Here is a 13,522-nt window from a genome sequence, read left to right as displayed (position 1 = left end):
TTTCTTTGGACTTCCTGGTGTTTTATGAGAGCACCAATCAACCCTTCTTTTTTGACACTTTTTGATTGCTTTATTTCCTTCTAACTACCGCCATGCATGTTTCTTCCTCTTCTCCTGGCGAACTGTTTCCTCTGTACTGTCAATCAGTGCATATTTCAACTGTTCCAAATCTTGATAGTTCTTCTGACTCAAGCTCACCTTAAAATATTTACTAGTTCTAAGTTTCACTGATCATAGTTCGCAATTCAGGTAGTGTTTTCAGTCTGATGGGCTATTGGTAGAATTTTTATTTTTATTTTGGATAGAAAATAATCTGAGTCTAAATTTTCAACCCTGAGGACTCTGACATTTTGAATTTCCTTCTCTGCATGTCTTGATATCACAACATGGTCAAGCTGAAACTCTCCTAGTAATGGATTGGGAGATACCCATGTTTTCTGTTGGAAGACGTTTAAATCCGTCGATTCCATGATCAGGTCAAAGATGTTACAAATTCTGACTTGTTGTTCACCATTCCAATTAGTCCTGTTGTGAGCTGGATAGTTCCCAATTATGTTTCTGATGTTTCTGAACTTTCTCTTTTTCTGTAACTGAGCATTGAAGTCTCCAAGTAGTATGATAACATTCTTAGTTGGAAAACTGGATATCTATTACAATCTTTTTAATACTTTGGGAAATTCTGCTTCAAAATCCTTTCCCATTTAATAAATTTCATTCAATTTTTGTTATGCTGAACAAATAATCCCAAAATAAATGTTTGGTATAAGATTTAATACAAGTATCTCAAAAATTTTCAGAAAATTTGCTGAAATTAATCATTACAGTTATTATACACATCTAAACTATAAATATCGAATTTTTTCCAAACTGTTTTTGCACATTTATAATCTTCATCAAAAATATTTTCATTATTAAGTCTCAAATAAAAACATTCGTTTTTAGGTAATTGTGTTTCTTGCAATTCTTCTTCAGATTTTGTATGTTTGTAAGGATAAATTACTTTTTTAATTGTTCCATCTACTTGTTCACCTTTAAAATATTTTTCTGTTTTTCTAAATTGTTCTTTCGTAAGGTTAAAAAAATTATGAATATTTGAAGCCATGAAATTAAATTTATCCAAAAAGTTTAATGTTAATACATTTGCAACATCTTGTTCATTATTTCTAATAGAATCAGTATCTTTGTAATCTATTGCTGATTCTTCAATAAGAAAATAAACATCGTTATTTGATAAATTATGAATATAAATTGGAATAAAATAAGGATTTTGATACTTAAAATAACAATCTTCATGTGCCGCTCCTCGATATTTTCCTGTTAAATGACAATGAACTTTTACTTTTTTCTCCTTTAGTAAATTTCTATTCACAAATATAGTTTTTGAATTTATTAAGTTTGTTTTATGCTCATTTGTCATTACCTTTGGAATATTTTGCTTATATATTTCAGCAAATTCTCTATGTTTTAACATTCCAATGTATTTTTTTGCTGCACCTTTACCAGTAAATGTTACAGGCTTTTCATAATCATCATTAGAAAATTTAACATAATAACTAAATGAAATTGGTAAATGTTTCTGTTATTTATTAATATAAGCTTTTTCAGGATTTGGTTTCCAGTGTTATCATCTTTTAAAGGACATTTGAAATCTGCATAAATTGCAACAGGTACTCTTAACTAATTATTATAATTTTTAAATTTAAGTTTTTCATCTTCTGCAGGCATATCTATTTTTATTTCTTTGTGTTCTTTGCAATCGTTTTAATCATTGTACGAATTTTCTTGACAATATAAATATCTCAAGACACCATCACAAGATTAAATTTTTCCATTGTGTTTGCTTGTTCGTGAACTAGTTGATCTGAATAAATAACATCAGTTATTTTTATTTAGAACTAAATGAAAATTAATGTCTTTCTTGTTTATTTTTTGTGTGGTAAAGAGGACACATTATCAATTTTCCATCATAAGCCTAAATATTAATTGAAATATTTGACTGATTTTCAAATTTTGAAATATCTGTTAATTGAACAGGAATATTATTTTTTCTTTTTCTAGAAGTTCATCTAATTTTAACACAATATTTTTATAATTTTTAACTCTTTCAATGTGATCATTTCTTGGATATACAGCTGATTTTACTGTATAAAGGAAACATTTTTGATCTGTGTTTTTACAGTAATTAGCTTCTTATCTTTAATTTCTTTGGTAAATCGATATAAGAAGAATCCAGAATTGAATTGTGTCCATTAACATTTAACTCCAAACAATTTTTTATAAAACAAAGAACAACCAGATTTTTTCTTTGCATTTCTTCCATTGCAGTTAATTGTTCATTTGTTGATTTTTGATACTATTCTTCTAAGTCAGTTGTTCTTAATGAAACTTTATTACTTGTTTTAAAATTAAATTGTTATGTTTCGTCTTTTTAAAATAACAATAAAATTTCGTATTAACTGTAATCACTCTTTATTGTATTAAAATATTCTTAGTTGATTTCTTCTTTAATTTAACTAAAAAAATTTTGTGGTTCCACAATATTAATGACATTATTAATTTTGTAAGTTATTGTTCTTGATCTACAAGCAGAAGCTTTTCTGTTAATTCGTTTAGGTGATTTTTAAAATCTTCATCATCTATAAAATTGAAATCAGGTAAATTTTCTGATATTTTTTGTATAATTTCTTGATAGCTACTTGAGGATTCTGAAAAAAATCACATTATCGATAATATTCCTATTACCCTCAGGTCTATTTATAAGATCGGTTAATTTTACTAAGTCCAGTATTTTTTAAATTTTTTGTTTTACAGATTTGATGAATTTATTTTAAAGATTTTTATTAAATTCCTTATCATTAATATTAACATTGTCCTCAGATTTTTTGATAAGATCGATTAATTGATGTTGTTAAGTTTGGAATACTTTCTTAAATTTCTTTGTTTTACATGTTTCATGAAATTCATTTAAATTTTTTCAGTTAGTTATTATTATTATTAATATTCTCAACAGGATTTAGAATAAGAGCAATTAATTTTTCTTTGTGAAGTTTAGAATAATTTTTTAATTTTTTTGTTTTACAAATTGTTTGAAGTTCTTTTATATACATCTAAGTTCTTTCTTCTTCATTTGTTTCGTATTAGAATAATCCATAAATTCCCCAAGATCTTGTCTAGTTAGATTTAAATAACCTTTTTCTTTACAATAATTTTCTAAATCAGCATAAGCTAATCCAAGTTTTTCTTTAAATTAATCCTCTATGTTTTGAAATAGCTCAGCTTTGGAGTACATTTTGTTTCGTTTTTATTTAACAGAAAAAATTTAACTTTTTTAATAAATTGAAACATTTATAGCCGAAAAGTACCTCTGAGTTCTTAATAAAAATATCAAATGAGGATACAGATAGACGAGGTTAGACAGAGCTTATTTATTAAGAGAAAAATTAATTAGAGTTTTATTTTTTAAATAAATCAAATTATGATTTGTGGATATGGAGAAACATGTTCTTGGAGGGCTTATTTATAAAGAAAAAATTTATTACATTTTCATTTTTTTAATAAATGAAAATTTGGTTTGTCGATGTAAGCAGGTTTTTGAATAGGGGAATCAGCATAACTAAAATCTTTGTTTCATATGAAGAAAATTTCAAAAAATGTTCTCTTTGGTCCAGAACTATCATACTAATGCTACTACAGTACATGCCACTTACTTCACTTAGAGTTTCAGAAAAATCCCTAGGACATAGGAAGAGTGAAAGTCTGGACTTACTTATTTTTTATCAATCGTGTATCCACAAAACTAAAATATTAAGATAAGTTGGATTAGCGATATGATTACAGAGAGGAAATAACATCGGACCTGAATGTGCTTCTGCAGCTCCTTGGCGTATCCCATCCTATCATTGACCGTGGCGCAGTTGGAGACAAACCAGGCGACCTTCCGTGTCTTGTTCGCGGCGACGTTAGGCGGCTGTCGGTCCCTGTACGCTGCGCCCTCTGCGTCGTCGTAGTACACCCATTTCTCGTACGGCGTCACGAGGTCGCTGTCGCGACGGTACGTCGCCGTCCAGTTGATGACGTCATGGCGGCTACAACACAAAGCGCTCCTTTAATTCGTCAGCATCCACGTAATTTCTTTTCTCTTACTGTCTTTCTTCTCTTTGGCGCTCACCATAGGTCTACCTGTCGCACCCACATAATGGAAAAATGGAAATTATCGTATGGCGGCAGTGGACGGCAGTTCCCAAGCGGCAAGTTCGGCCGCCAAGTGCAAGTCTTATTGAGTGCGACGCCACATTGGGCGATTTGCGCGTCGACAATGGGGATGAAACGATGATGAGGACGGCACGACACCCAGTCCCTGAGGGGAGAAAATCTCCTACCACAGCCGGGAATTGAACCCGGGCCCCCGTGCGTGGCGTTCCAACGCGCCGACCGTTCAGCTATTGAGGTGGACACCAACATAATAAGTTCACCGAACGAAATATTAGTCACTCCCTTACCGCCTAACATACCAAGCCGCGTCCTCCAAGGATCCCAAAGAGTAATTTTTATGATTCAATTTCTGAAACTCGACAACAGACGGAAACATTTATCGTGCAGTTTTTGCAGCTACTGTGGCACGGAATCAGTTTGCGCTTATCCTTCAGTTTCTTAGGATTAATGATAAGATAACACGTGCTCTACAGAAAGAAAGGATGAATTTGTAGTTATACATAACTTTTGGAATCAGTTTGTAGGGCATTGAAAGATGATTTTCCGACCGATTGAAGAATTTAAAGTAAATGAGTAACCTGTCGCATTTCGGGGCTTGTGCCCAGTGTAACACTATAAGAAATCAAATCCAACAAACTATGGAATCAAGGACTGGGCGGCTGCAGAGGTGAAGATGTCATATTTGTTGAACACTCAACTCTCCGCTGGGAAGCTTCCAGGGAGTTGGAAAGAGAAAAATTTGCGAAACTGATTAGTATGTGACTTGATGGAAACACTGTTTGTGTCTCGAAGAGGTGTGACCACAATTTTGTTACAGCCGCCTTACCTACAAAATTTTTGCTGATGAAGGTTACTATGACAGAAATTTTGAGAATAAAAAAGGCAGAATATTTCTTTCAAGAACATTCGTATTCTCAGACTGTGTAGCAGTGGTCACCTACGCCCCTAGTATACAGTTGGGTCAAACATTGAATACTTGAAATGAACGTGATACTTGATGTTAATAACGCTTATTTATCTGAAATGTACTTTTAGACATTCCAAAAACTTTATTTTCTAAGTTATTATGTTGTGAAATTTAAAAAAAAATGGGTAAGGTCTGCAGAAGACCTCAGCCTGGTAAACCATTGTTGATGACTTGGCATGTTAAGCGTTGAAAGGACATACTGGGCTCTGGTTCATTGTAGTTTGTGTAAAGTTGGAGTCAGTCTGTCACGTTACCCTTCATCGCCGCCGTAAGTCATGCCAGTGAAGTGTTACGTGTGTGCCAGTCAGTTATATGGAATTCACGAGGGGAGATGAGTCGATTTGGAGACGTGACAGAATGACAAAGGAGCTATCGTGTTTCGACGTGCCCCTGACTAGATCGCCAGTGAAGTTGCCGAATCTGTAGTCCTGTCAACACGGACTGTCCAACGCGCCCACAAGAAATGGTGTGCCAATCGCAGCCATGTAACACGGCCTAAGAACAGTGCTCGTAAAAAGATCGTAATTGACAAAAACCAGAAACTGGTGTCTCACCTTGTCAATGACAATCAGTTTCAACCCGGCAGAGGATTGCTATTGCCAGTGAACGCAGGTCCATGATAATCAATTTCCGAGAGAATATTGTGAAGTGATTTGCATACAGTGAACATTTGCTATCGGGTCTCTCTCAAAACACCATTTCTCACAGCTACGAATAATATTGCACGTCTTCAAAAGACTAAACAACTCTAAAATTGGCCAGTAGTATAGACTTTCTTCTACAGCTTCACGATGAGTTTTATGTGCAAAATAACTTCTTCCAAAACAAAAACAGATGTTCCCAAGGTGCACTCAAGCGCCCTATTGCATGTCGACGTACTACGAGGGTTATTCCGGAAGTAATGATCGAATCGCCATGATTAATCGAATGTTGCGCGATCAATAAAACGCGCTCGCGCACAACTCCCGGCATGCCTTGCTCATCAAACGACGAGATTTGCATTGGTATTATGGCGGTGTGCTGTTTAAAGTTTTACTCAGAATGTTTAAAACAATTGATCAGCCTACCGACTGTGAAATCCGGGCTCGTGGTCGTGCGGTAGCGTTGTCGCTTCCCGCGCCCGGGTTCCCGGGTTCGATTCCCGGCGGGGTCAGGGATTTTCTCTGCCTCGTGATGACTGGTTGTTGTGTGCTGTCCTTAGGTTAGTTAGGTTTAAGTAGTTCTAAGGTCTAGGGGACTGATGACCATTGATGTTAAGTCCCATAGTGCTCAGAGCCAATTTTTGTGAAATCCGGTCAGTGATTCGTTTTTTGTCGGGAAAGAACGTTGCAAATTAACCGACAAACAAGTGAGGTGCATGGCTCCAAAGCGAAGAGTAACAGTAGTATCAAGACCGACCATCAGTGATTTTAGAAGATTTGGTCAATGGCACGGACAAAAAGACTGGTAAAGACTGGCGATTCACAATTTCAACTTTAGAGTTGGAATTTCCGAATGTGGGTAGATCAACTTTGGATAAAATTGTCTCTGAAAAGTCGCAGTTTAGAAAATTGTGTACACTTTGGTTTCCGAGGCTGCTTACTGAGAAACACAAAATTGATTGTGCTCTTGGTTTTTTGGATTGATGTCATAAAGAAGGTGATCAATTTTTAGAAAACATCAGAGGGGACTAGACGTGGGTTCTCACATGACTCCCACAGTCTAAGGGTACGCTTACGCAGCATCCTTTCTGCAGGTACCTCGCTGCTTCCTGCTGGCAAATCACAGCTCGCTGTTAGCATGGATCATTGTTCATTTACGCTACAACCTCGTTGCACGTTGTCCGCCAGGAATAATTATCCTGCAACTGTTCAGATATCGAACAGAGTGCTAACAGCACCAAACGCGGCACTGCTGGAGTGACCTTGAAGCAACTAGTCATGGGTCAAGTTGGAAGACATAGAGCGATGCTCGCAGCACGGAACACAAACCAGCTAGGCATCATCACATGGCGAGGATCGTAATGAGCAGCGGAGCGAGCAGCGATGGTTCAAGTTAAATGGGCCGGTAAGACGCAGTGGGCTTAATTCATCAACGCCGTCCGATACCAGCGAGCAGCGAGGTGGCACCATAAACGCACCCTTAACGTCAGTCACTTGATTGGTGTCATCAGTCAAAGTCAAGACCAAGCAAACAATCTCAATACGCAAGGTTATGGCAACCGTGCCTTGTTAGTTGAGCCTATGCACCAAGGCACACTAATAAGCGCAGTCGCTTACTGCGCTACATTGAATAAATTTCGACATGCAATACTGAATAAGCGATGTTCCCTTTTGATGTCTGGAGTTTTATTGCTGCTTGACAATGCCAGACCCCATTCTGCCATCTACATCCAAAATTTGATTAGATCTTGGTGCCCAGTGAGTTTCACTTGGTCCACTACCTGAAAGAGTTTCTCGGTGGCAAGCGCTTCGCAGCAGATGACGACGTGAAGAACGTTGTGACAATTGTTTGAACAAATTTAGAAACTATGTAGAAAACCATAGAAACAGCAAATAATTAAACAAAAAGAGTTTTTTGAAAAAAAAAATCTTTGACAGTTTACATATAAGAAATCAGATCTTACTTTTCGAATAACTCTCGCACATCACCCGATCTTAACCGAATAGAAAATGTCTGGGATCATTTTGGACAGTGCATGTAATGTAACAATGAACACCCCCGCAAGGTGGCACCTCTATGGGATCTAATCATCAAGCTTCAGTTGTATACGGAATATCTGAAGAAATCTCTAGGCTCTCTTCTTCACCAAGCTAACTCCATTCTCAAGACTAGCGGCGTTGTTACATGATGGTAGCTTCATGTCTCCTGGGCATGACAAGATATTTGCTCCGTGTGTTTATAACAACAGCTGATGCACTGCATATAATGAACCGGCATATATAAGTTGTCATGTTAGATATAAAAATGTGTCTGTAGTATTTTTTGTTTGTTTAATGGATTTACAGTCAGTGTAGTAACTAAAGCACACGTTAACTAATCCTTCTGTCGCTTCTTGGTAGATCAGTTTCATAATTATAAACAAAAAGCAAAACATTCAAACAGATGTCCCACATCGAGTGTGAAGTACGAACCTAGAGTAAATGTCATCTTTGATAGTGCAGTAGTAACGCAATAAAAGATGTTAAACAATAAATATATATAAAGGGAACAAATCAGAATAACATTAACTCTAAACTTACAAAATCAGTGCCTATTTCACAGTTTAAATTAAAACAACAATCTCAATAAAATCAAATTAGTACGTGACAAGAGTGCTGAAAAAATAGCTTTAAGAGGTATGTCACATGTAACAGCCTGAAGAGATACTAGATCTGTAATACCCCTTCAAGTAGTCTCCAGTAGTCTTGTCTCACACTAATTTTATTTTATTGGGATTGTTAATCTAACACCTCTCAAAATATTAATGGTGTAATAACTCCTCAAGCCATTCTTCAGCAGTCTTGTTATGTACTAACTTTGTTTTATGGAGTTAGTTAATTTAAATTGTTCTATAGGCACTGGGTTTTCGAGTTTAGCGTTAACTACTTCAGGTTTGTTCCCTTTATATGTACACTGATAAACCAAAACACTACGACCACTGCCCACCACGACGCTGGATGCCGCCTGGTGTCATTGCGGGCACGTAATGCGGAAACAAAATATGACATGGACGGGGATCAGCCTAGGGCAGATATGGACTACAAATAGGGAATTTCATTGGGATAAGCGAGTTTGAAAAAGGGCAGATTATTATTAGACTGTGGACAAGGATCTCGAAAACGCCAAAGCTGATCGAATGTCCACGTGCTACTGTCGTACTCATGTATTGAAAGAGGTAGAAGGACAGTGAAACTACCACGAGGCGCTAAATGGCTGGACGTCAGAGACTTTCACAGAATGTGGGATTCGGAAGTTTGCCTGCTTTGTAAAGTAGGACAGATGGTGATCTGTGGCTTTCTCCCAAAAGAGCACTATCTTGGTGCAGGCCGAAGTGTTTCGGAGCACACCGTTCATGGTACATTGTTGAATATGGAGCTCCACGACAGACCAACTCTACGTGTTCACATGTTGACCCAACGACATCGTCAATTACGGTTGCAGTGGGCATGGGACCATCGGGATTCGACCGTCGATCAACGGAAATGTGTCGGCTCTTCGGGTGAATCACATTTTTGCTACACTGGGTCCACAAACGCCGTCATCGAAGTGAACGGCGGCTCTAAACGTGCAGCGCGCCACGGACGCAGACTGGTGGGAGCAGTATTATGCTATGAGAGAGATTCTAATGGGGCCCTTGGTAGCAATCGAAAACACGCTGACAGCTGCGAACCACTTGAATCCCTTCATGCTTGATGTCTTCCCCGACGGCCATGTCATCATTCAGCAGTACAACTTCTGTGTCGCGGAGCCAGAACCGTGCTACGGTGCTTTGAGGAGCATTATAATGAACTCACGTTGATGTCTCGGCGACCAAATTCACCTGAAGTAAATCCTATGGAATACATTAGGGTCACTATCGGGCGCCATCACAGCGTATGCAAATCAGCAGCCCATTGTGATTACGTAGGCTTTCCCGGCGTAATAAATCTTGAAAGTCTCTTCGGGTTTGCTGCCGGATCCTAAAATCAACTTGACTCGATATTTCGGCGATCCAACTGGTCACCATCTTCAGGAAATGCCGCTTCTGGTGATGAGTCCCGCTGAGAACTGACGCCAGGCTGCAAATTGACGTCTTATATAGACCACCGATCAGTACACGGCGCATGAGCCGCCCATCACTGATCCGTGTCAACGTGGGAAAGCTTACACTGGCCGTTCGATTCGCACAGTGCATGACAGGTGTGTGGAACATCGCCGTCATACGAGGCTACAACAGCCGGAAAAATCGGCAGTAGCAGACCACTGCTTAAATGAGGGACACAGTATGAAATTTGATGAAACTGTGGTAGTTGTCAACATTTCCTGTTTTGGAACAGTGTCTATAAAGAGGCGATTGAAATTAGGTTGGCTGATAATTTAATCAGCAGAGGCAATGGGTTTCCTCTTAGCAAGACGTGGAATCCTGTATTATCTCGCATCAAAATTGAACGTTCTTCGGTGGGGCCCTGAGTGCGATATATCGCTGCCAGCAGTGTTCCACTAAGGGTGGCGCCACCTCCCAGTCTCGGAGGGCAGCAACCGTGATGGACGGCGCATGCGCCATGTACTGAACGATGGCCTATATAGGACGTCGATTTGGAGCCTGGCGTCAGTTCTCAGCGGGACTCATCAGCAGAAGCAGCATTTCCTGAAGATGGCGATCAGTTGGATCGCCGAAATATCGAGTCAAGTTGATTTTAGGATCCGGCAGCGAACCTTAAGAGACTTTCAAGCAGCCCATTATTTACAAGAATTACATGATCTGCATGTAGATATCTATTGCCACTTACCTCTACAAACCAAACTGTCGGATCCCTGATACGCAGAATCAGTGATGTATTTCGTTCCAAAGACGGACAAACGAGCTATTAAGCAGGTGGTCATAATGTTTTGGCTCATCAGTGTATTCACTGTATAACTTTAATGTTTTTAATTGCATTACGACAGCACTGTCAAAGATTTCTTTTACTTTGTGTTTGTACTTCTCTCTCGATGTGTCACATCTTTTTCAGTGTTGTCCGTGGACGACGACAGACAGTTAAAGTCTGATGATGGTTTGGTAACCGTTTGAAGAAACAAACTGATACTGTAGAACATACACAATATTATGTTTTTCATTTACATCGAAAGTACAAGTGCTTAAGGGCATGAAGAAAGTGTGAACATCACCTAAATCTCTTGCCGTAGGCGGGAGGCTCCAGCATATAAAGTATCCATATCTGCTCGGGGCGGCGCGGGAATGGCGTGCGCGGGATGAAATCCCTGAAGATGATGGCGTCGGCGTCCCAGGCGTCGAGGCGTCGGTCGCTAAGCGAACACTCGCTGACGGGGCAGTGGGCGAACGGCTCCTCGCCGGCGGGGACGTCCCCCCAGGACGCCAAGCCATTGTACACCACAACCTGGGGGAAAAGTTGTTGTTGTTGTTATTGTTAGGACTGCTTAACTCTAGACAAGTCATTTAATTCATTGTACAAATGGTTTCTCGCTGAGGACTTCAGACCGAACACAACCTGGGCACACATTTAATGTTTTCGTTATGGTAGGTTAACTCTAGTCTCCACTACTTTTTAATTTAGTCCTAGAATATATTGTACGAATGGAAGTAGATAATTCAGAGGGTGTGGAGTTAAATGGAAATATTAAGATATTAGGGTATGCAGATGATCTAAACATCATTAGCGATAGGAAAGAATCTGTAACAGCAAATGCGAATGCGTTAATCAAGGCTAGTGAAGATGTAGGTCTAAGGATAAGTGAAGACAAAACTAAATACCTGGTTACTATTAGAATTCCAACAGCAGTAGATCAGGAAATGTTAAGAGTTGGAGACATGCAGTTTGAGAAGTGAAAACATTTAAGTATCTAGGCGTGGACATCACTTCGAGAAATGAGATTGAATCCGAACGGAAGAAGAGATTACGGGCGGGAAATGCGTGCTACTTCTCACTGAATAGATTACTTTCATCACGGATACTGTCTAGGAATTTAAACATTAGAATATACAAAACTATTATTCAACCAGTTATGCTGTATGGGTGTGAGACTTGGTCTCTCACTGTGCAAAATGAAAAGCCGTTTCAAGTATTTGAAAACAAAATTTTGAGGAAAATTTTCGGAGCAAAAAGGGATGGCATTAGAGGAGAGTGGCGAAAACTGCAGAACGAAGAGCTTCACGAACTCTATTCAAGCCCTGACATAATCAGTATTATTAAATCACGTAGGCTGCGATGGGCGGGTCACGTACCTCGAATGGATGAGGGCAGGGCAGCGCGCAGAGTACTGGTAGGGCACCTAGAGGGAAAACGTCCTGTGGGGAGACCGAGGCGTAGATGGGAGGACAATGTGAAGGCTGATTTAAGGAGCCTAGGTATTGAAGGTGAATGGAAGGAAATAGCCCAAGACAGGGACAGGTGGCGAAAATACGTTTCTGCGGTAATGGACTCTCGAGTCCGGTATGATCAGTGAGTAAGTAAGTAAGTAAGTAAGGTTAACTCTAGACCTGAAATTTAATCCAATGCGAGAATGGTTAACTGTCATCGGCAACGTCCACCAGGACTTAGATGACTTCACTACTATCTGGGAGCACAGTTACGTTGTTGTCGTTATGAGCGGTTAACATCAAGGCTATAGTGGCGTAGGGAAACAACTGAAGGAGTTGAAAATAAATAAGTCGCCAGGTCCAGGTGGAATCCAAATATGGTCTGAGGCGTCTTGCCACAGTTCGCGCGGCTTTCCCCCGTCGGAGTTCGAGTCCTCCCTGCGGCATGGGTGTTTGTGTTGTCCTTAGCGTAAGTTAGTTTCAGTAGTGTGTAAGCCTAGGGACCGATGACCTCAGCAGTTTGGTCCCGCAGGAACTTACCACCACAACCACAATCCCAATGCGGTTTCCCAAAGAGTACTCTACGGCACTGACCCCTTATCTAGGTGCATTTATCGCAAATCTCCCGTCCAGAGCAAAGTCCCAAGCTACTGGAAAAAAGCGCAAGTGACTCCTGTATATAATAAGGACAAAAGAACGGACTCACAAAATTACAGATCAATACCCCTAACTTCATTTTGCTGCAGAATTCTTGAACATATTCTCAGTTCGAATTTAATAAATTTTCTTGAGACCGAGAATCTTAGAAAGCATCACTCGTGCGACACTCTGCTTGCCATTTTCTCACGTACTGCGAACTATGGTTGTAGTGCAACAGGCAGATTTCGTATTACTATATTTGCGGAAAGCATTTGACACCGTGTTCCATCGCAGGTAGTTAAAGAAGGCACGAGCGTATGGAAGAGGTTCACAGATATCTGAGCGGCTAGGAGACCTCTTAACTTGTAGAGCCCAGTATGTTGTCCTCGAGGGTTTGTGTTCATCAGAGCCGGCCGTTGTGGCCGAGCGGTTGTAGGCGCTTCAGTCCGGAACCGCGCTGCTGTTACGGTCGCAGGTTCGAATCCTGCCTCGGGCATGGATGTGTGTGATGTCCTTAGGTTAGTTAGGTTTAAGTAGTTGTAAGTCTAGGGGACTGATGACCTCAGATGTTAAGTACGGTGGTGCTTAGAGCCATTTGGACCATTTGTTCATCAGAGATATAGGCATCTTCACGAGTGCCCCAGGGAAATGAGACAGAACCGCTATTACCGTCTATGTTCATAAATGATTTGGCGGACAGCGTGGGCAGCAATCTACAGTTGTTT

The 13,522-nt window shown here is 39.5% G+C and overlaps 1 protein-coding gene across 1 annotated transcript in view; it reads right to left on the bottom strand.

The window, feature by feature from the left end:
- The window catches only part of LOC126232736 (glycoprotein 3-alpha-L-fucosyltransferase A-like), an 80,396-nt gene that overhangs the window by 16,570 nt on the left and 50,304 nt on the right, over positions 1 to 13,522 (bottom strand). The window contains exons 3-4 of the mRNA XM_049942817.1: positions 11,009 to 11,238; positions 3,857 to 4,085 (exon numbers count right to left, since the gene is read on the bottom strand). Coding sequence (XP_049798774.1) covers positions 3,857 to 4,085; positions 11,009 to 11,238 — 459 coding nt within the window. The remainder of the gene's footprint in view (positions 1 to 3,856; positions 4,086 to 11,008; positions 11,239 to 13,522) is intronic.

This window comes from Schistocerca nitens, chromosome 1, assembly GCF_023898315.1.
Source record: "Schistocerca nitens isolate TAMUIC-IGC-003100 chromosome 1, iqSchNite1.1, whole genome shotgun sequence".
Classification (NCBI taxonomy): Eukaryota; Metazoa; Arthropoda; class Insecta; order Orthoptera; family Acrididae; genus Schistocerca; species Schistocerca nitens.
Note: the sequence above shows the minus strand (reverse complement) of the source record. Positions and strands in the feature narration are given on the sequence as shown.